At 40.4% G+C, this 20,894-nt stretch overlaps 1 protein-coding gene across 8 annotated transcripts in view; it reads right to left on the reverse strand.

Annotated features, from left to right (window-relative positions):
- The window catches only part of LOC105927900 (sodium/potassium/calcium exchanger 2), a 77,770-nt gene that overhangs the window by 31,303 nt on the left and 25,573 nt on the right, over window positions 1–20,894 (reverse strand). For 5 of the 8 annotated variants that reach the window (XM_036146547.1, XM_036146551.1, XM_036146544.1 and 2 more), the window contains exons 3-5: window positions 13,317–13,364; window positions 10,632–10,740; window positions 1,962–1,976 (exon numbers count right to left, since the gene is read on the reverse strand). In XM_036146547.1, coding sequence (XP_036002440.1) covers window positions 1,962–1,976; window positions 10,632–10,740; window positions 13,317–13,364 — 172 coding nt within the window. The remainder of the gene's footprint in view (window positions 1–1,961; window positions 1,977–10,631; window positions 10,741–13,316; window positions 13,365–20,894) is intronic. The other 3 variants (XM_036146549.1, XM_036146550.1, XM_036146552.1) reach the window with 3 other exon arrangements.

Raw genomic sequence — 20,894 nt, forward strand, 5'->3', positions numbered from 1 at the left:
TCATTCTGTTGCCTTGCTTTGCTGCCAGTGTTAGTGGGGCTGTGCGCAGAATGGATTGAATAATGTAGAAGGAGGAGTAACTTAGTAACCTGGTTGTAAAAGTAAGACTCAACTATGTATGGAAACAAAAAATACCCCAAACACAGACACACTTATTTTCCTGGATAGTCTTCCCGAAGAGCCGATCTCAACCGTGTTGTTGATTTTATGGTATACACCCGGGTCTGTGCAAGTAAAGCAAACGTCATAAGACAAACAAACTATCACTACCTATAATTATGCCAGAAGCTGCAAAAGTTAAGTAGTTGCAGCGAACACATGCTAAGGGAGATCAAACCAAAGATTAGCACCCAGTTCCTGTGTTTGGATTTATTTGCATAATTTTGACGTATAATCATTCTAGCCTGAAAAAGAACACAAACATATTATCTAAAAGCCCCAAATTGAGTAAAATAAATATCATCCCCAAAAATAAAATACCAGGCCCAAACCATTCTGATCTCAAATCGGTAGATTCTACCGACTTTGAAACCTCACACCCTCCTCCTCCCATTTCCCCTCAACCCAGTCCAGCTTACATGAAAGGCTGCCCTTAACTCCAGCCAAATATCTTCAGCATCACCCCACTTTTTGACTTTTCCTTCTCACCCTTACTATTAGGCGAGGTCTGCATTTTCTAATGTGTTTTAGTGCCCATAATGAGTGCAATTCAACCTCTGGCCAAGATGCATACAGATATACATGTAACATATAACACGCAGACACAACAGGACATAATATTTCCAAAAAAAAATTTTTATATATATCAATAAAATCAGTTAATTGCACTGACCAACATGCTTCATGAGAAGCTTAAAGCATGTAAATAGTCTTTAGGATCTGATAAGATTTGTGTCTGAGTCAAAAAAGTCTTATATCAGTCCCTTTGCGAACAATATGAATAAATCCCAAATTTCTAGGTTCTAGATTTATGATCTCAGTGGGATAAATCTTATGGAGCAGCTTGAAGCAGGAACGCAACCTGAGTTCTGAGTGTTTTTTTTTTTTTTTTAAGAGACATGAAAACTACAGAGACATCAGACAGGCGAGTCAGCTCCACCCTTCCCTGCTCGCTCCCAATATCTCTGTGCCGTTCAATATTTGATGGCCTTCCTGAGTGATTTTATTTGTAACTGCACATGGATGGAGCAATTTCATATTGGAGCATGAAACACACTGTCCCAGTCAATTAAAAATGTTTTACTTTAAGCAGATCTCAAGCATGCCACGCCACTAAAAGACATTTGAATTCAGGAGAGCACAAGACAAGCAGATGGGCAAAATCCTGATGCGGAGTAAACAGAGAAACCGCGAGGAGCAGGTGAATGCGAGTCGATAACAGTTTAATTTAAATAGCTACTGAAGGGAAAAAAATTTCAATCGATTGCTCTGACAAGCTCTTATTGACTCTAAGTTCTGACGACAGGGATTCAAGAAAAAAAAAAAAGAAGCTGCAAGCGTTTGCGAACTGCTCAGATCGAGAGACTGACACACCATCTTCTCCAAACTGGTTCTTCTAAAATACCCCGACAAACCTGGAGTCAATGTGCTTTTTTGTTCTTCCCTCACAGAAAGAAAAAAAACATCAGCGGAAAGCTTAAACTTTTAAGAATTCATAAGAGGAGAGAGAGGATTGGGAACGATGGGGGTGGGGGGGGCGGCAAAACAATGCAAAAATGATCACAGAGGGGGTTTCCAAGCAGAAAGCATCCACAGAAGAGAATGACATGTTTAAGGGAGAGAGCTGACATACAGCACAGAGGCGTTAAGGAGATGTATACATAAGAGAGCACGCTGGATAAGAGTTGCCTCCCAGATGCCGGAATGAGAACAAACATATTTGCTGTTGGCGTATATACGAGGGATGGGAATAGAGGAGGAAGAGGACGGGGAGTAGGGACACAGAAATTAGAGTAACTCACCAGAGTCAGCAAATTCTGAGGGGACAGTAAAAGAAAGAGAAATAAGAAGAAGAAGAAAAAAGAAACAAAAGACAAGATAAATCCAGGTGATCTTCAGTGGGAATGCGAGCACTCTGAGTCATTGACGAGCATTATTTCAAGCAGAGAAATGCTGAAAAGAGGGTCAACAGATAATTTTTAATGTTAGTAATTCAATGAAATGATGTAAGCTTAGAGAAACAATTCTTCTATCTGGGTGAATTGTGTTAAATTAGAAGCCAGGAGCCACTCTTGTTTTAATTCGGTAACATATTAAAAATCTCAAGACAAATGTGTTTCTCAATAAATTAAAATATTATTAAAAAGCGAGTTTGTTAGAGTAATTTAGCTCAAAAGGTGTAACTCTTTTTTTGTATATGTTCATCATACACAGATTTATATATATATATATATATATATATATATATATATATATATATATATATATATATATATATATATATATATATTATATATATATATATATTCTATCAGTTTTAGTGATTATGACTTACAACCACAATAAAAAGCAAACACACTATAAAATAGATACTTTATTGTCCCAGTGCAGATATTTTGTTCAATGAGCGAACAAACAAAAGAATAATTGAGCAACACACACAATCTCCGTCAAAACACTCCTAAACGCAGAGAATGTAAAGACAGAATAGCTGAACAGCAACACCGTCTGCAGCACATTACCTCCATCCATATACTACTTTATTATGCACCAGGCTCCTTCAGTGTCTGTTGATGGAATAAATACATAATTGATAAAAACATGTTCTCATATAAAAGAAACATAAAAGTTCTACCAATTCAGACCTTAAGACCATGAAAAACTATTTTAAAAAACTATTTCTTTAACGTGTTTTTAATAAACAAAATTAATTTCAGCACAAAGTGCTGTTTTCTGTTTAAAAGCAGCAACTAGTGGATGATTCTGATCAGCAAAAATGCTTTTTACCTCAAAGTCTAACTCACCCAGATGTAAAGGCATAAGTCCTCCCAAGACAAAAAAAAAAGAAAAAAAAAAAGAGACACAGTTGTGTGGGTATGAATGTTGGGGTGGGGTTGAAGCTGGGCTTGGCGCTGCGGTCAGGACAAGGGAAAGTTACATGTTGAAACATGTAGTGACAACGGCGACATCTGGTGGTTTAGCCACAGTTTGGTCTTTTGAGGTGGAGGATTTTTCACCCCCCCTCATCACCGGAGGTTAGGGGAGTCTTTGTGGAGCCCAGCGGGTCTGAGCCTTATCACTTCGAGTCGCTGGCACAAGGCGCTGACTTAGCGATGCCGTAAGCCGGCACTGCCAAGGCAGTGGAGGATAGAATGGGCGCAGTTCCTAAGTGGTGCTAACATGGGCTGGTGTTAGAAGCAGCAATAAACGTTAAACACAATCGATCAATGCTTTCAGTGCTCACGATCCCAACTCCTGAGCCTGACTCAGATGCTTTTATACCTTAACAAAGGGCTATGGTGACGAAAACATGAACCATTTGAAAAAAGTTAATTTTGGGCTGAGTTACCCTTTAAGATCCAAATGATCCAAACTGGCACTCAACAGCTTTCTGCTTCTTGTCACTATTTTCTACAGTGTGTTCTTTGTTTGGTTCCTTATGCCACTAAACCAGCATGTAATCCAACTAGTAGAACACATAAGTAATATAAAACATCTTCAGCATTTTACAGATAACTTCAAATAAAGCCAGGTTTTCCAGAAAGTATTGCCTTTGCTTTCCCTTGAACGAGTTCTATGTATTTGTCCCTCTTCAGGCTGTTTTCTAGAACCACCTAGGGATACGTTAATTCATTAACAGTCCTCTAATAGCTGTCAGACTTAAGGTTGTGACAATCTGGTTTTCAATCTGATAAAATTTCCAAGTCATATCTCGCTCTAGGATATTTTTGTGAATATTTTTGAATATATCTATCTGTCTTTTAATTTTTCTTTGTATTTCTCAGTGGGTTAATCTTTTCAGTGGTGGGCTAACTTCCTTAAGGGAACGTACGTTTTTTTATACACGTGTCTTAAATGTCTTGGTGGGCAGAAGCCATTACAAAATTCGATACAGTCCCATCTCGCTTCAGTTTGTTTGAGTCTGAACATTTAAAAACCTCCCATTTCGTGCAGTCGAAGCGTCCCTGGAATGCCATAATGCTTTCTTCAGTCCGGATCCTAAAATGCGAGCATACATCACCGTAAAGCAGAGCTGTGGAGATTCACGAGGAAGATGATATGGATGAAGAGGACCACAGAGCAGCTCGATGTCAGGGGTCTGTGCGGACAAGAAGCCCCACTTCACCACTGGAGTGGAGACTTGCCTTGGATCTCGGTCAATCTTGTAGAAGGTGAAGCCAGCCGGTTCCACCTCGGTATACGGAGAGCCGCCGTCCAGCCATGTCTCAGTGGTTACCAGCGTGCAGGTGTTCCGATATGCACACAGGAAGCTGACGCTTGCAGCAGGTTCATTTGTCTTCACCCTGAGGGACTGGGCGTTTCTCAACGAGCGGAAAGGTAGACATGATTTTACCCTCTTTGGTCTCTTCAAATTCTTCCTTTTGTTCCCGTTTATTTTGTATTTAACGAGAAGTCCTCAAATCACTCTGTGTTGAATTAAGGTTTAGTGGTTCAGGAGTACTCCGTAGAAACAGATGTGTTGGAAGACGCGCTTCGCAGTGTCCACAAGTTAAAGATATGATCAGAGCTAGTAACAATGCTGCTCCAATAATCCATGGAGGTGAAGCCACAGTTGAGGAGGTTGGTTGTGAGTCTGACTGAAAAATCTAAATCTAGGATATGCACAAAGAGTGTAGAAGACAACAACAAAGCAGTTCAGGCCGTCAGCCACCGCAGAATGGTCAGTTTACTCTCCGATACAGAAAGTTAGAATATTACAGTAAAGCAATAAAAAAGGTTTTCCTTTGAATACATAAATGAGAGCCGACTCAATAGCGTCTCCATGTAGTGTTTAGTGTTTAGACTCAGCTAGCCGTCTTTTTGTATGAATTACTGCATCGATGCAGCGAGGCATGGAGGCGATGAGCCTTCGGCATTGCTGGGATGTAATAGAAGCCCAGGTTGCTTAACTATCAGCTCATCTCCATTGTTGTTTCATCTTCCCTTTGACAATGCTTCATATTTCTCTATGATTTTAGGTCAGGTCACTTTGCTGGTCAGTCAAAGACACTTGTGGTCATTGAAGCAGGTATCGGTTCAGTTGGCAGAGCGGCCAGGCACCAGGTCTTGCTTGAAAATGAGATCAGCATCTCAATAAAACTTGTCAACAGAGGGAAACATGAAGTACCCGGAAAGTCCCTGGTTCACCGGTGTTCTGGCTTTGGACTTGATAAAACCCAGAGGACCAACACCAGCAGATGTGGAACGTGGATTCTGTGCCTCCTCACGCTTTAATTACCAGAAATTTTTTTACTTTGAACCACTGAGCAACAGTCCAGTCTCTTTCCTCCATATTCCATGTAAGATGCTTCTGAAGGTTCTCTCTGGTTCATCACAAAAATTATAAAATAAACACTGATCTGCTTCTACTTTATAAAGCAAAAGTTTTGATGTAGAGAGTTTAATTTGCAAGCTGGCTAATTTAGAGGTAGGGGCGGCCTAGAGGTTAGAGCATGGAACTTGCATCCTGGGAAGGCTGCAAGTTCCCCATTCCAGAACGCTGCTTCCTAAGGGATGGGTTAAGTGCAAAGGACAAATTTCGTTACAATACGATGATTATTTTTGTGTAAAAGCAGCTTAATATAAAGTGTTAAGCTGCCCACCCCAAGCCTCTTGAATTGGCTTCACAATCCTTGGAGTGGTACAACTTCCACAGTTGCTTTTGCTCCTTTTTTGACCACACTTTTTCCTTCCAGTAAACTTTCCGTTAATATTCTTGAATACGGCACAGGGTTTCGAAGAGTGTCTGCTGGACAACTATGAAAACAGAGGTAAGAGATCCTCTTTTTATTCGTCTTGTTGAATATTTTTTTATCTGTAAAACTGGACGTTGAGTTTTTATTAGCTGTAAGTTATAATCCCCAAAACAAATAGCAAATGGAGTTTCACTTTTTTAATGAAATTGCTGAAAATAAACTTCTTGTGTACTTGGCTGGATGGATGTACTGTGTTACACTGAGACATATTAACTGGTAGCTTTGTTTCTATTTTGAAGAAAGAAAAAAAGACGATATGTATCAAAAAAAAAATGGGCTTTGAACAACACAGCAAGTGATCAACTTTCAGACAAACACACACACTTTAGCCATCTGCCTGTCCCAAACAGGGTTTCACTTGATTGACAAACTGAACTGTTACTTTAGCTGTTTCAATTATTTTCCTGCTGTTGCTTCGGAGAAAAAACATTTAAATGCAGCGTTTCATAGCATGACTGGGTGCTATCTAGTAGCACAGTCGCACTGCCTAATGCAGTCGATGTACTTATGCAGCTTATTTAATAATGGATATGTTTCATTTCTAGGGCAATCCTTTAGTTTGTAAGGACCTGGGTGCATGAAGTGAGGGATTTAAAGCCACCAAAACCGGGATAATTTTTCTAAATAATTTAATTAATAATAAAAGTCAATTTCAGTCATTGAAGCCATAAAATCTCGGGGTAAGATTGTAAGTCCATGTCGCTCGTTTGTGAAATGAGATCAAGTATAATGGAGCGAAGTGCCGGCGGATAGGAGCAGCTCAGAGTCCTTTTTAAAGTAATCCTTATCAGTAGTTCTTGAGGCTTTCTGAAGCTCTGTTAGAACTTTTCTTTCAAACATTTTTCCTCATTTTCTTTCCAGTCCTTATATGCCTGACTGCGGAAGTGTATCGGCCCGGTGTAGGCTAATCAGGAAAGTGGAAAAGTGGACAGAAGAAGGATTGTCTAGAAAAAAAAAAACTTTTAAAGGACTTGTAAAAATCTGTGAAGAAAACTGTGGGTCAAAACATCTAATAATGACCAAAGCAATTCTGGCTTCTTAGAGGCTTAATATGGGAAAATAAAAAAATAAAAATGACTTAACACAGTTCTGAATGTTGGAATAAATGCGTGGCTTTTATTGGCCCAGGAGAGAAAAGAACAACACCCGATACCGCCGGCCACTGAATTTATGGTCAGGAGCCCAGATTCAATGGTGTGAGAAGAAGGTAAAGGGCCGAGCAGTTGAGAACCGGAGCCATAAAACCTCTATAGACACAAGTGCACTCACACAAACAATCAACATATGCAAAACAATTATACTAACTAACAAACCCCTCTCTAAAAGTCGAACAAGAGGAAAAAGCACTTTGCGAGCACCGGCAAAACAACTTCAGACTTTGGTTCAGGGTGGAGGCTGCAGACAGCTTATTTTGAGAGAGGCCTATAAAAAATGGATGGATGGAGTCCTGCTAGCTCCCTGCAGCCCCGATGAACTGCTCTTAGAGGCCGGGAACAAACGAGGACAGGCAGGACGGTCTCCATCTTTGATAAATGCACTTGTTCGTCTGTCTTCGTGCTGTAAATCCATCAGGAAAAATGATCTTTTACTGGGAGAAAACCTGTGAAATGCGGCGAAAATAACGTAACATCTGCCCCCGCGTATCATCGGCACACTTTAGAGCAACGTACATGAGTAGACGGTCGAAGATATGAAAAAAGACTATTATCGGTTTTAAAATGTTCCCAGGAGCATGATAAATCTTTCCAAAGCACTACAGGAAAACTCCTAATTGATGCATTCAAATGAGCCGAAGCCTTAGGTGTTGCTTTTGTTCTCTCGGCTAATTTATTCATTGTGCACGTCGTGTCACACTGTACTTGCTGTTTCGGTGCATTCAGTTCTAGTCATTTGTTTGGCAAAGGACCCGTCAGTCAAGTCAGGAAGGATTTGTTCTGTATTCATGCCGGATCTGCTGTTAAAGTCTTTAGCTATTCATCAGCTCGCAGCCACTTAATTTGAACCTGAATGGCACAATGGTTAACAGGCGCCGAAACCGAAAGAAGTCGACGCTGCTGTGAAAGCGCTAAGAAAATGAAAGTCAGAATTTAATTGCGTAAGCCTCGACGATGGATGGGATCGTGCTTAAAACTCTAAACGAGGCGTAAAAACAAGCTGACCTACCACCGAGAGATACACACGCATTAATTTGTTGTGGTGAAAGGATAAACATACAGGGTGACGGGTCGCCCCGTATTCCCCCGCACAAAGGCATATTAATGCACGATAAAAAAGCCCGTCGTTATTGTTTGTGAATCCCTCCTGTGATGAGTCACGAACTATTTTGGATTTCTGAAGAAGTGAAGTTTCTTGGAGTGAAGCCAAAGTGCCTCCTCACTAGTCGTTAGACATCTGCTAATGTGACTGCGTGCACCCATCGGGGAATACTGCAAGTCTAATGATTTTGGTTCAGATCTTTCTCTCTGGACTTTATGCAGTCGGGTATTATGCTGTGTTGTAAGAATCGTGCATCTGCGCAAAGCACGCTGCCTTGCAGAAGCGTTCATACGTCTTAAACATTTTTTCCCCTTTTTTGTTTCATAATGCAAGCTTGGTTGGGTTTTATTGGGATTTTTTGGTGTTTGACCAACACCAAGCGGTGCATAACCCTGGAAAGGGAATGATTTTCAACTGTTATTTCAACTGTTATAAATAAAACTCTCAAAAGCGTAATATTTGATAAATTATAAAATAACCTTCTGCAGCAATCACAGCAGCAGATATTTTGGGGGTATGTCTCCACCACAGACTGACATTTCTGCCTATTTGTACTTCTCAAAATCACTCAGGTTCTGTCCAATTTATATCTCTTTTCATTTAGGTCAAACAACGTCATTCAGATCTGACCAGAGCATCATCTTCCGCTTTACCTCCCATGTGGTCCGTGGCAAACTAGAGAGATAACGCTGAATCTCTTAGGATTTTATGTGTAAAAACATTTGAAAATCATGTATTGTTTTCTTTCCCCTTCATAAATATGCCCCACTTTGCACTGGCCTATCACAGAAACTTAACATTAGGGTTGTTCAAGGGCTATTAATAGTTTTGCTTAGCACGGTAAATGGAGAGTAGATTTCTAAGTCCCTACTTATATTATAAAAGTCTAAAGACAACCTTATTAAATTAGCTCATGCTGTTTGGTCTAAATAAAGATACAGTTTCTCATTTTACCTTCATATTGTCATGGTGGGAAAAGAATCGGATGACACAGCATCTTTACCGCCCACCCTCACCCCCAGAGCCCTGGTGCAGCTGTTATACTCTTTCCTGAGTTTCAGCTAATAGGCCATCGTCTTGGATTAAAAGCAAATAATCTACCACCTCAGCGGCGCTGGGCCCCAAGCCTGTTCTGGATCCTTATTATACGGTTTGTGTATGTTGAGACTGGTGAATCAATCTTGACTTACAGTACGCAGGGTTTCAACTATTGTTTCTGATGTTGGATGGATTTAACTTTGGATTTGTAACAGGTAAACATGACCCTTTATTGAAGAATTTTCATTTGTGAATTACGTAAAACTTCTCAAGGACATCTGATGAGGGCCTTAAAACTCCGGGCCAACTCCAAACTTAGCAGCTTACAATGAAAGCTCGTTTTATTTGTTGGATTTGTTGTTGTTGTTTTTTGTTTTTTTGGAGTGGGGTTCTGCAAGGTAGTTATGAGTAAGTGGTATTTTACCCACAGCAGAAAAACTTATGGCAATCTGAATTTATAAAAATGGGAAAAAAGATCTGCACACTAAATTAGAGTTAATAGTGAGAGTGTTTTTTTTCAAACTGACAAGCTCCACGCTAAGGTTCTCTTTACATGTTGCATTTCATCTTTCATCTGTCAGCAATCGCTCTGTATGTGCAATTTGGAGATGTGTGCTCTTCTCCCCAATTTGGAGTGGAGCAAATACCGATCTGTTGGAGAATGGCTCCTGATCATAGCACTGTATTTATTTGCATGGACGTCGTGGATTGCTTGATTTAGCTACTTGGTGAGATCTTTGCGATTCCAGCCAGGAGTAGCGGCGGGACGTGAGCTTCTTTCGTGGCCACCATTTCAAAAGAAATTACTCAAAGAGCTGTGATCACATTGTTCTGATTAGTTGTTGCATTGGTTGTTACATAGGCATGAGGAAATTATTGCCGGTCCCACTTTAAAATCTCTTGAAGACCAAACCGATCCAAGGCTTGCTGCCAACATGTCACAGATGAGTTTTTACTGCTCCTCCACATTATACCCAAGGCCTCAACATGGGCCACCGTTGGATTTTTTGTGCATGCTCAAAACAGCAGACAAAAACTCATATTGAGAAGAAGCTTGTATTCTTGGTACACCCCAAAAGCTTTCTCCAAGAGCTTCCAGGGACCATTCATGTTCTGGTGGACTTCTTATGCCGTGGAGCATCACTAGTTCAGTCTGAAGACGTCTGTCTTGCTGTTATCCCTGTATGAAACTGTTCCGTCTCTCTTTAAATTTGGTTTGTTGTAACTTCTGTCCCTTACAGGTAGGGCTCCTAAGTAATTACTTTACAAAATCCGATGTAAAGAACTGAATGCACTGATTTTTCAAGAGGAAAACACAAGAATGATGACACATACCAGGCTCTCTCAGCTTGACCGTGCAAAAATCTTGCTGCGTATTCGTTGAGGTTAGAAATGGTCTTTCTGCTGCACACGTTTTCTTACCTTCACTTAAAGGGTCCAGCGTGTGAATCATCAGCTGGAAAATGCTGTTCCTCATCAAACTGTTGTGCAAGGAGGCGGAGCTACCTCCCCTTTGCAGGCGAGGCCTGGCCTGTGAGAGGAGAAATAAAGTGTCGGTCATATATGTTGCTACTGGTAAAGAGCTCTTGTCAGTTTGAACTTTTATCTCCAAGTCAAAGTCCAGTAAATGTCATAAAATTACATTGACGTATGATTCTTCTAAGAACCGGATTCACAAGGTTAAGGTTATTTGTAACTCCCTGAAGTTTGGCATGTTGTGCCATGCGCCAACTAGAAACATTGGTATGCCTGGGCAAATTCTCAGCTATCCGGGTCACTGCAACAGCAAACAGGCTTAAATCGGAGGCAACCGGACTAAGCCTGTTTGATGTTAGAAACATTGGTATCTCAGTTATATAAAAGACCAACACAAAGTAATGGGTAGTGATTAAGTGGAAGGTAAAGCATACATCGTTTTCTTTCTTCTTCAAAACAAAGACCTATGTCAATCAAAGCTGCAGTTTATAGTTTTTTTGGGGGGGGGATGTCTGTGTCAGCTTTGCACATTGAGACGGGGCCCATTCCTCCTTGTAAAACAGTTGAATCAGATTAAATGAAGACAATCTGCAAGCATCAGTTCTGAGATCTAAATTAAATTCAAATTATTTGCTAATTACTTAAATATTAAATATATATATATATATATATATATATAATGCCAATTCACAACACGTGTCATCTCAAGGAATTTTACACAGTCAATTCAAACAAATCATCCAGTCAGATTGGTTAAAAGTTTCCTATCTAAGGAAACCCAGCGGATTGCATCAAGTCAATCCCTCATACTGAGCATGCACGTGGCGACAGTGGAGAGGAAAACTCCCCTTTAACAGGGAGGAAAACCTCCAGCAGAACCAGGCTCAGCGTGAACGGCCATCTGCCAAGACCGGTCTTACCATAGATTGCTTTGATTTAACCTATAATCCTTTCTAGTCGTGGTTCTGTGTTTTATTCACTTTTATTCCCAGAATTCAACTGTATTTAGCTTCATCCTTCTTCCCATCAACCCTGACCAGCTTCTCCTTCCCTGTGGAAGAAAGGCCACAATCATATTTAGTGATGGAAATTGAGGCTCCAGGGCGTTATTTTATTGCCACGCAGTTTCTTTTTTTTTTTTTTTTTTTTGCATGTGGGCCTGAAAGCACAAAATTTGTCTAACCTGATCAGAAAAGCTTCTTCCACATATTTGCCGCATCTCCTGTGATGATCTGCAAAACTCTGCCTTTTAAACAATTCACCACTCTTGCCACTCTGCCATGGCTCCGTGACATATTCAACACTTTAAAATATTGCTTCATAAGCCAGCTGCGTGTTTTACTTTCCACAACTTTAACCCTGATCTGTTTGGTGTCCATAATGCAGTTTGCTCACTAATGCGGTCTGGTCTAGCAATCCTCTGAGGCTCTAACAGAAGAGCTGGATTTATACTGAGATCAAACCTAAAACAGGTGGATGGTATTTACTGATGAATTGACTTCTTAATATAGATAAATGGATGCATTATACTTTATTTGGGGGTGTCAGAGTAAAGAGGGCTTAATGCTAATGCACATAACACTTTTCACGCATCGTTTTTTCCCCCATTTCACAATGAGGTTTTACTTTGTGTTGGTCTAAGCACTAAATGAAACATGTTAAAGTTTATTGCTGTAACACAACAAAACATTAGAAGGTTTGGGTGGAATTGTTCCTTTTGCAAAAACGACCTTTAAGTATCTGTTTTAAGCTAATAGGAAAACCGAGATTCTTTTATCTGCTGAGCGGCCCTAGTCACAAAATGGATTCGTGCTGCTGCACCGTTTGCTCAGAAATGCGCTACGACCTTGGAGGAAAAAAAAAAAAAACGTCTCTCTATAATCCTCTTTTCCCTAAAACCCATGTGTGGAACCTGAAACTGAGTTAAAAAAAAAATAAAAAATCATAAAGCACTACAGCTTCTTATAAACATAAGCCCCTGCTGGTCGAGACAGGCGTGCTGATTTGGAGTGACAGTTCAGTCTCTCCTCCTGAGCGAATCCTCGCCAAGGTCACCCCGCGGCAGCCGAAGCTGAGCTGGGGAAGAAGGAAACAGATCAGGCTCCGTCACAGGTGACAGCTGCTGGGAATGTGTCTGCCTTCGGGTGATCTTAGGTGCTGCGTGGGCACCGGAGGTGTGAGGTGTTAATTCACAAGTCTGTATGGGTGTGAGCGGGAGGCGAGGGAGACAATGTTGGACTGGGGGTGGGCTCCTCCTGCTGCCTGTTTTTTTTTTTTTTTTTTTTTATCTCCACCCCTCCTGCTTTCTGGATGGAAGTTCTTGCGAGCATTAAAACAGCCTGGAAGACACATGCTCCCTGGTTAATTGCCTTTTGCGTGCCGCGTGCAAAGGCAAAAAACGGAGGGTGGGGTAGGGGGGTATGAAAAAAGCAAAAGGCTTCAGAAAACAGACGGCCGCCTATTCTCCGCACACGGGGAGGCTGAGGGTTGGAAACAGCAGTGTGCCGTGTCTCGTTCATTGTGGCGGGGGAGAAAAGGGTTACACGACATTTGCACTAAGGACACCGACACAGAGAACAGGGACAAACACAGGAGCAAGACGGCAAAGAGTGTCAGTCAGACGAAACCTACCGACAACTTGCCATCGTCCTCTGGCGCCCCGGGGCTCAACTTCTCATCCAACACAAAGAGAAGAGGAAGTAAAAGAGAAGGGGGAGGGGGGGGAAAGAGAGAGAAAGAGAAAAGAGGACAAACATGTGAAGCATGCCACACACATAACCACACGTACTAGATGAAGAGACAGCAAAGAGATAGACATTACTGCACAGCAACAGCGACGACTGACTGTGATGTTAGTGGACGAGACTTTGAGGGACGGGTCCCCCCCCCCCCCCTCGCTGCCAGGGCAGCCCGCTGTGTTTGTGGCAAGCGCAGCAGGAGCTACGTGAATTTCCTCGAGATTCCTTCAGAAACGTCACTTTAGCTTTTCATTCAGGTCAGTGATGTCAGCTGCCGTGTCGGACATTTCAGTCGTTTATTGGTCCGGATTTTAAAACCAGCACAGAAATCGGTAAAAAAACAAACAAAAAAAACACTCACTTTCATCTGTTCAAAAAAAAAAAGATAGAAGATTTTTGTACTAACAATAATACATTTTAGTATTTTATTAATAATAAGAATAAGAAGAATAACAAGACTAAGAAGAAGAAGAAGAAGAAGAAGAAGAAAAATAGCAAGAAAACCAAATTGGAGGTTCTGTGAAATACATTAACAAGCCATATAAAATACAACATGTTTATGATTATTCCTAAATTCATTGTAAAATGGTTTTATATAACTACTGTTATGATAAAAACAAAGTTGGGGAGTGGTGACCTAATGGTTAGAGAGCAGGATGCACCCTGGAGAGGCTGCAAGGTTCTGGGTTCAACTCCCACAGGCTGCTGCTCTGGGTCCCAGAGCAAGACCCACTGCTCCCTGAGGGATGAGTTAAATGCAGAGGATGAATTTAATTGAAATGTATAAATAAAGATGATTATTATTTAGAGTTGATGCTTTTTAATTTGAGGTTGTTGTTTTTTTTAAAGCCGTACTATGACTGCTTAAAGTTATGCTGCCACATGAAAACTTGCCCTAATAGCGTTTACGCTCTACTTTTAAGTACTGCTCTTTTGTTTATATGTAGTTAGGACTGACATTTCCTCGTTTGGCGATTACGTCAGGCATGACAGTCGGACTAATAATTTTTAATTCCTAAAACGTCAAGCTACAGAGGATAGGTAAAGCAGAAGAGGTTAAAAATATTTGTTCATTAACTGAGCATGTAGGTGAACTAATACGGTGTTTCGCCAAGCAACACATCCAAAAAAGGGTACAAGGACATTTTTCCACAAACAGACTTTTCAAGGACAAACGGAGTAAATCGGAAAATGATAGGACCTGGTCAGGAGATGCAACCAAAACAGCCCGCTGATACCTTGAATAAAACTTACAGTTATTTATCAGAAAAAACATGATAGACTGACCTCTCTTTGTACAAACCCTCTGTCAATCCCACTGTTAAAGCACGGAGGTCGAAAAGAAGCCGTTTGTCACTAAAAGGCACGAACAGCCTTGAAGGACATTGTCCTCGAGAAGTCGAGTGTCTGCCAGATTACAAAAAGCCAAATCTAATCAGGTGGTTTGATGAAATTACCCGGAGCAACCAGGAATTCAGCGTTCCCGCATCTTTAAACTTAAACTAAAGCTGGATATTGTTATTTTGCTACTGCAGTGAGCAGATTAAGACAAATATAGCTGCAGAAATAAATAAAAAGAACTCTCACTTAAGAGCTGTTTGACACAGCTAGAGATGATGAATGTATTTTTTTTACAATTAATCACTGACATTAAAAACACAGCTTGATGATGAAAACAGGAAGCATCTCAAGAGGCTGTGGCACTTTTGCAAGGCACTTTTAAGGTGGGGAAAATGGAAAGCCCAATCATTTTCCATCTGTACTGGTGAAAAACTAAAGCGGGGCCCCTTTTTCTGTTCCAGGCCAGACTCAAAAACAAAACACGTTCTGCTCGACTTCCTCTCTTAGGGTTCATCAAACTAGCATGCCGTACTTTCTTCGGTCGCCTCGCTTGGCAACTGAGGCGTCAGCTTGACAAGTTGGGCTTTCATCTTTTAGCAGGAAAAGTGAAATTAGACCATCGTGCCAGTTTCTAAAGGCGAGAATTTTGTCACAAAGAACGTGCCACAACTTGCCAAGGAGACTCTTGTCTTTTAACAATCCCTCCTTCTGCCTTCGTCGTCGCCGCCGCCGTTCTCAGCGGGGCTCTTTTCTTTCCCGCTCTTTGGCACGCACAAAACGCCGCTGCGGTTTATTTTTTGAAACGAAAGACTTTCTCCCAGCGACGTGACTGACTGACTGACTGACTGAAGTGCGCTCGCTTCATCTCCAGAAAAACCCGGGTGTGAAACAACAGTCGCCCGAGGCCCTCAGCCTCTAAATGCGAGGGGAAACAAACAAACACACACACACACACACACACACACACACACACAGAGGCTTTTGTTCGGCTCCTGGAAAATCAAGGCATTGTTTCCCCCTGCCTACGTGGTTTCAAAGAGGAACGTGCAGACCGCCGAGGCGCTGGTGTTCACTGATAAGGCTCCCCGATGTCCAGTGAAATTCAGATACTAATCCAGTTTGATTTCAGTGTTTGAAAAAATGCACAAATTCCTGGACGGGGCGACGTGTTTGCACGCCTAAATGACACCGCTTCGCACCGAATTGTTCGACGGCTGCCGGGAGCTTTGGCCCTCGAGGTGAAGCCATCATGGGGGGAGGGGGGGTGTTGGTGTTGCTCCTAACAGACTGTTGGGTTAAACGGGAACAGCTTGAATTGCTTGGGACCTCTCCGGCGATGAGGTTTCGGATTGAATCCGCTCAAAACTTTGCCTCGTTCTACGGAAAGTCTCAGCTTCCACTGTTTAACGGCTCATAATTTACCACGCGCCGGTTTTGCCTCTGCGGGTTAATTACAGAAGCGATAATGATGCAAAAAAAATGTAAAAAAAATAAATTAAAAATTTAGACGTTGAGCTAATCCTGAGATTTTCCCATTATAACCCCTCGTTTCCCTCTTCCCGTTTTCCCATTCGCGGCTTAATTCCCCGCGCACCGCGGCTCAAATGTGCCATTTCACTCCAGAGTATCCAGCTCAAAAGCAAGTCAAGAGGGTTTAGGAGGGAGCAGGTGAATGTGCCGGATGGAAACCATGCCGCGAGCTCCCCCATTAAGCCGGCGTTAAATATTATGACTAATAATGGCGCAGGAAGATTAGTATGTTCTCTGGAGTTTTTTCTGCTCCCTAATACCCAGCAGCAGCAGCGGTGTAGCCGGGAGGGCTCTTACATAACATCACGTCAGGATCTTTCCTGGAAGCGGATCAGCCGAGGGTGATAAATGTCCCTCGTGTTAACACCATCTTATGGAGATTTATTGATTAATGGTGTATCCGAATGTTGAAAATAAAAATAAAAATGGTTATTTTCCTTTTTTTTTTTTTTTTGTCACTCGGTTTACTCACAGCTTAGCGTAGGGAGGTTTCAGAGGGATGTGTGGACTCTGACGAAAAGCTGGAAATAGAGCCGGAAATCCTGAATTTTGAATATCAATAGTGGATTAAAGGTCTTTACACATGAAATCCAAGAGCAAAACGTTCTATTTATGGAGGAGTTTCATTTGCATTTTCTTTACGCTTTAGCTTCTAAGTAAAATTACACTGGATTACAGAATCCACATGTTTTTGCTAATGACTGACTATATTTAAATCCATGGCTTAATTCATGTCAGTATATAGACAGTGACGTAAAAAAGTATTCCCTCCCTTACACGTCTCTTAGGCTTTGCTTTTTTTTCTGTCACACTTTTGTAAAGTTTTGATAAACAGTTTCTGATATCACATAAACATAGTCTAAGTAAAGGCGAAACATTATTTTAAAATTATGATTTAATTTACGATGGGTAAAAAAAACAAAAAACAAAAAATCTAAACCAACCGGGTCCTATGTGAAAAAGTAATTTCCTCCAGAGATGCTCCTTCAGGACTTTCTGCTGGAGAGCAGGATTTGCAGGGCCATTAATTACAGCAATGTATCCAAGAAGAAAAAATGTATAGAAAATATATGTATAGAAAAGTTATGTGTGAGACAATATAAATAACAAAAGCATTTGTAGCCAGCAGGATGTATAGCAATAATGAACAGACTGCATGAAGGATGCAGATAGTAAACAACAAAACAGAAAGTGATAAAAATACTAGTGTGGAACCATAAACTCTGGCCTTAAACGAATCAACCGAGAGTCTGACGATCTTTGGATTGTGGGATATTTTCTGACTTCCTGGCTGGGATGTTTAAACGCTCCTGGAATAATTTTTGTAGGCCGGCCACTTCTAGGAAGGTCCCTTACTGTTTGACGTTCGCTCCATTTGTGGGAAATTGTTCTCACTGTGGTTTGCTGGAGTCCCGCAGCTTTAAAAATGTTTTTTCAGGCCAATTTCAGACCGATAGACATCAGTGACTTGGTTTCTCATCTATAATAATAATAATAATAATAATAATAATAATAATAATAATAACTTTATTTAAAAAGCACATTCATTTAAAGGGCTGAACAGTAGGTGATAAAAATAGTAAAACGTGAAACAAAACAGTACAATTTAAAAACAGGTAAAAACATAAAAACTAAAGGAAACAACAATATTAAAAATATATAGTTTAGGGCTCGAATTAGGCTGCATAAGATAAGGTGAACAAGCGGGTCTGTTCTTGTATTTCTTTAGATTGGGATGTGATATACTAGGTGCTCGAGTCTGAGATCTTTTAGCCTATTTCATGTTGTCAAACAGGTAATAATTAAGTGATGTGTTGATTCTACACGTCTGGAAGAAATCCAGCTGGATTTTAGCCAAGAAAGTTGAACTCAGCTTTTTAAGAAATGCAATTTTAACTCATCATTGTTGATTTACCCAGGGGAGAAATTTACATTTTCACATAGGGTCAGGTTGCATGGTATGGAGGACCAAGTCTTCCATATTTAAAAATAAATACAGAAATAAATCAATGCTCAATAAATAAATAAGCATACAATTAATTGCCACCAAAATACAATAAACAAATAAATGTAGGTAGAAATTATAGCCTTAAATACTCAGAGAAATTATCTTTAAAAATATTTTAATATTCTCTTTGGTTGTCTGATAATTAATGTATTTGATCTAAAACAAGTGTGAAAAAAGAAAAAAAGGACTTTAAAAAAAGTAAGGTAATAAAATGAATCAATTGTAGTTTTTCATGTCTTAATAGCTACGTTAAATGCAATTGCAAGCTAATTTCTCACAATTAACAGATTTAGTGGAGCCAGAATTCTTCAATTTTAGCTTCTCTTAATCAGCTTTCAAATAATGTATTTTACTTTGTTGAGTTAAGAGCTGTATGTTTTCTGGTCATTACCTATTGGCACTTATTTAGTGTCTTTTTTAAGCACTTAAGTCATAAACAAGCAGGCAAATTTTGATGCCTGCTTGCGAGCAGGTGGGTCCTGCATGGTATTATTATTACAAAAGTCAGTCTATATAATTATGTTCATGTTGACTTTGTTTGAGCTGTGCTCGCTAATCTTGCTCATCTTAGACCGAGTTAGATGGTTATTTGATGTTTCTGACATCAAGAATTAGTTTTTGGGATTAAACAGAGTCTGACTTTAGCTTTGATATCTATGGACACGCAATTCAAAATGTTCAAGGGGAATCGATTAAAGATTAATCTTGTCTGGGAGGGTGAAGCCAGCACCACTGATAGTAGCACATTACTGGTTTGGAAAAAAACTGCTGAATAGTTTTTTGTAGTAATTAACCACGCTCCTAAAAACAATTAAATAATCTTTGGTACAAGCGTGACACAAAAAAAATGTTTTGTGGCGTTGTGGCAGCCATCTGATCAAACTATATATATATATATATATATATATCAGTTGTTGGATTTTATGGTTCTGGTTGGGAGATTTTCTGCTTTACACAATCTTTGTACTAAAATAACTCAGAAAGGGTTGGTCTCAGTTTAGTCACTTCCAAAAAAAAAAAAAAAAAAAAAAAAAAAAAAAAAAAGGCGAGGCTCTCTAAAGCAAGAACTGTTATATAAAAACGTACTCCTCAAAAATTGCAAAACAAATAAGCTCAAATGGGTGTGCTCCAACCAAAGGCTCAGTCACAGCTCAGTGACACTTGACCTAAATGATCTGAAATATGTGCAACGGAGAAATTCAACAGTACCCCTGCCAAAAAAAAAAAAAAAAAAAAAAAAAGCTTAAAACTTTAAATCCCCAATCCTGCACAGCTCCAGCCATTTGCCTGCACATGCTTACAGCAGCCGGCCTGTCCGTCAGAGCGTGACAGAACCTCCTCTGAGATTCCTCCGCCTAAATTCGTAGCATTAGAGCTAAACTGTCGAGTGGCACGATGGCGGAGCGCCGCCCTTACCCTCCCCCCCCTTTTTTTTTTGCTTGAGAGACGATAATGATGATCTTTTAAGGGAAGAAGTGAAAAGATGCACAACAAGTCAAGAAGCCATGCGCCTGCTAATTAGTAACCCCTTCATTTTTTTTCTAACAAGCAGAACTAATTACAGGAGCTGCCATCAGACTGATTTCCCACAAGGCGATGCTTTCCAGGACACATGCTTCCCTGTACTCAGCCAATCAGTCGCCCCAATTAAAAGGAATTAAAAGTGTGTGTGTGTGTGTGTTTGTGGGGTGGGGGGGGGGGGGGGGGGGGGGAGAGAAAAACTGCTGTGTCACTTCTGCAAAAGTGCAGTCATGCAAAATCGCTCTTATCGTAAAATTGTTGCTGCTTTATCTATTAGCTAACTTTTTTGTGCAGCAAAAAAATGAAGAAGTAAATAAACATAGAGACATAGACATCTCAGCATGATTCACTGGAAACAAGAGTGACTTTGTGTTTTTAGATCACATTTGGTAACCCCAGGAAGGTAGAGGACCTACTGGCTGATATTATCTGGCAGCGTTTGGGCCGTAGTTACATTCACCCATTCACTGCATTCATTCTTCACGCATAAGCTAAGTGAGCCTTCGCTAATCTTCATCCTGATACATTTCTGCCAGTGTACAAAAGGTGCAAAGCATCGAATGTACTGACCGGCAGGCCGAATAAACAGCAGGGTGGGGCCGCATCCATGTTTTGATACTGTTAAGACAAATTAGGACGCATTATTAACGGTTACAGTATTACCGCTCCATGTAATTTAGATATTTTTAGAGTGAGCTAAAAGCGTTTGTCTGCATAACAAAACTGTTCCAGACGTTTTGTTTTATTCAGATTAAACACGATTTCCTGTGAATTTGATGAAAACTTTGGTTAGTCCAGAATATTTTTTAACTATAATTTTTTTAGGCCAAAGATGCCGATAGCAATACAGCCATTATTAAGATTGTGGAAAAAAAGTTAAAGACATAACCCAAAACAATACTGTGGCTAATTTTGGATGCAGTTTTAAGGACAATGGTGCTTGTGTTATTGCTGTCTGTAGTTTCTACCGTGTTATGAGTTTCTGAAATATTTTAGCTTTAATTCTTCTTTTTGTTGATAAAACATGCAGTTTGGCGGTCCAGATATTTACAGCAAAGTTTAAAAAACAAA

Source organism: Fundulus heteroclitus, chromosome 14, assembly GCF_011125445.2.
Source record: "Fundulus heteroclitus isolate FHET01 chromosome 14, MU-UCD_Fhet_4.1, whole genome shotgun sequence".
NCBI classification, from domain to species: domain Eukaryota; kingdom Metazoa; phylum Chordata; class Actinopteri; order Cyprinodontiformes; family Fundulidae; genus Fundulus; species Fundulus heteroclitus.